At 54.0% G+C, this 2,306-nt stretch overlaps 1 protein-coding gene across 1 annotated transcript in view; it reads left to right on the forward strand.

Annotated features, from left to right (window-relative positions):
* Nucleotides 1–2,306, forward strand: part of ASTN1 (astrotactin 1) — a gene marked incomplete at its 5' end in the record, with an annotated part of 27,229 nt that overhangs the window by 1,662 nt on the left and 23,261 nt on the right. Inside the window, 1 exon segment of the mRNA XM_010137670.1 lies at nt 1,958–2,287. Coding sequence (XP_010135972.1) covers nt 1,958–2,287 — 330 coding nt within the window.

Consider the following 2,306-nt stretch of genomic DNA (forward strand, 5'->3'; position numbering starts at 1 on the left):
CATGGTTACGTCAGTCTGCACGCGGACCGTGTGGGAAGGGCTGCTGTGCCCCTTCGTCGCAGGGCTTCTCTCGCAGCCGTTGTACGAGTGCAGGGTGGGGGGGTGGGTGAAGGCAAAGCGGGATTTCTGTGTTCCTGTGGCGAGGAACCAGGGGGCTGAGGTGATGCCCTGCCCCTCTCCAGTAGGCAGTGGGTGGAAGGGGTTCCAGTGCTGATTTTCATACTCCCTTCGGAGCCACTGGAAATCTCAAGTGCCCCCATGCTGCTGTTCCTTAGGAATGGTTTGAGCTCCCAGACTCTCATGGCAGAAGAAATTTGGATTCCATTAAATAATCGGTCTTTTCTGAGAACCTACAGCCACAGTCCTCGACGAATGGGCACCCACCTGACACGAGCTCCTGCTTGGTCTCCCTTGTTTACCAGCACAGGCGTATGCCAGAGCTCTCTGCTGTTTGGGGGATTTAATGTGCACGCAGAGAGCAGCAGAGGAACGCGGAGGTATTCCTCCCACCCCCTTGTCACCCCGTCTGCAGGTGGGACCCTTTCCCAGGGTAGTGGAGAGCCACGACATGGGGGGCCGTCTCTGGTGGGGATGAGGATAACCCCACTTATTTGTGGATCAGAGGAACTCAAAGAGATTTGAATGGGATATAAAATTCAGCATTGACCTTACCACTGAAAAACTCAGTGCCAGTTTTCAGCCCTCGTGAGCAGTTTCTTGTCCTCCCAGCTGCAGGCTCCCGGCTGGAGAGATGCCGCATGCCAGCCAGCCCCTGCTCCTCTGCTGGTCTCCGAAATCACTGGAGCTTCTTTGGGGTTTTTCTTCCTTTTTTTTTTTTATTTTAAAGAAAGTTTGGAAGGAGGTTGGGAGGGTTCATCACAGCTCCATTATCTTGGGAATGAAAGAGGGTTAAACCTTAATGGCCATTAGAGCTCTTTTTCCTGCTTCTCATTCAATAATTCCCTTAATGTTTTGTCCTAATGGAGCAGCTTATTGCTATGATTTTATTTTTTCAAGATCACCTATTGCACAGAAAAGAGGAGGGGGACTGGAGGCATGGATGGACATGGAGCTTTTAGCTGGGTCCACGTGCATTTTATTATGACATTATTATTATTAGTAATAGTAGTAGTAGTATTCTTGGCATAAAGACGTTCTGGGTGTAAAGGGCCAACTTGGGCTTTCAGCTCACCACCTTACCTGTGTGCAGTGGCGGTGTCTCCACAGGAGGGTGACTTTGGGGACAGTGGTGAGGTGTCCGAGCTGGGTGTAGCTTCATGGTCTGTCCCTGTGGGACAGGAGGTTTTTCGGTCCCTTTCCCCTGGTCTGTTCCCCAAAGAATGCTTCAGTCAGCTGGCAGTCTCGAGGCTTGATCTCCTTCCATGTGTGCTGCGATTTCTGCAGGATACCCTGGGAAAATCTCCCAAGATTGAGAGTGACAGCACTGAAACCAGTTGGAAGTGGGTCAGAAAAAGTTGCCTGTAGGAGCATTTGCCTGGAATAAATCTGATCTCTGCTTTCAAAGGCGCGTTGCAGGAGAGTGAAACAAAACACGCTCTGCTTTAAATGCTGCTTTTTCATGCCTCAGTGGTGACTTCAAAGCTGGTCCAGCTCAAGGCAGGCTTCAGCTGGGAGCGCTTGGCCAACACTGGGTGCTCCCTGTGCTGTGGTAACTTATTGTGATATTTAGCACTTGACCTCTACCGTCAAGGGTCCATTTATGCACTTTACTCTGATACAGAAGATGCAAAATGTCCGCTTTATTGATTAACACAGAGGGCTATGTATCTCTACTAAACCCCGCCCATCGTTGGGCGGTTACGGCTCCTCTCGCCATAGCCTTTGCTTTGGCCACCCCAGAGCATCCCCAAGGTGTTGGCATCCCTGGCAGGGGGAGGGGGAGGGTGGGGGCTGGCGCTGGTCCCTGGCCGAGACCCGCTTGCGTTTGTGCCCGCAGGGAGGGATGATTGCCCTGCTGCTCTCTATCCTCTGCTTGGTGATGATCCTCTACACTCGCCGGCGGTGGTGCAAGCGGCGCCGGGTGCCGCAGCCCCAGAAGAGCGCCAGTGCCGAGGCAGCTAACGAGATCCATTACATCCCTTCGGTGCTGATTGGTGGCCACGGGCGGGAGAGCCTACGCAACGCCCGCGTGCAGGGCCACAACTCCAGCGGGACACTCAGCATCCGCGAGACCCCCATCCTGGACGGCTACGAGTACGACATCACCGACTTGCGGCACCACCTCCAGCGCGAGTGCATGAACGGCGGGGGGGGGGTTTCCCGCCACGGCACCCCCACCCCGGGCT

The sequence above is a fragment of the Buceros rhinoceros genome, unplaced genomic scaffold (genome assembly GCF_000710305.1).
Source record: "Buceros rhinoceros silvestris isolate BGI_N320 unplaced genomic scaffold, ASM71030v1 scaffold18856, whole genome shotgun sequence".
In the NCBI taxonomy this organism is placed as follows: Eukaryota; Metazoa; Chordata; class Aves; order Bucerotiformes; family Bucerotidae; genus Buceros; species Buceros rhinoceros.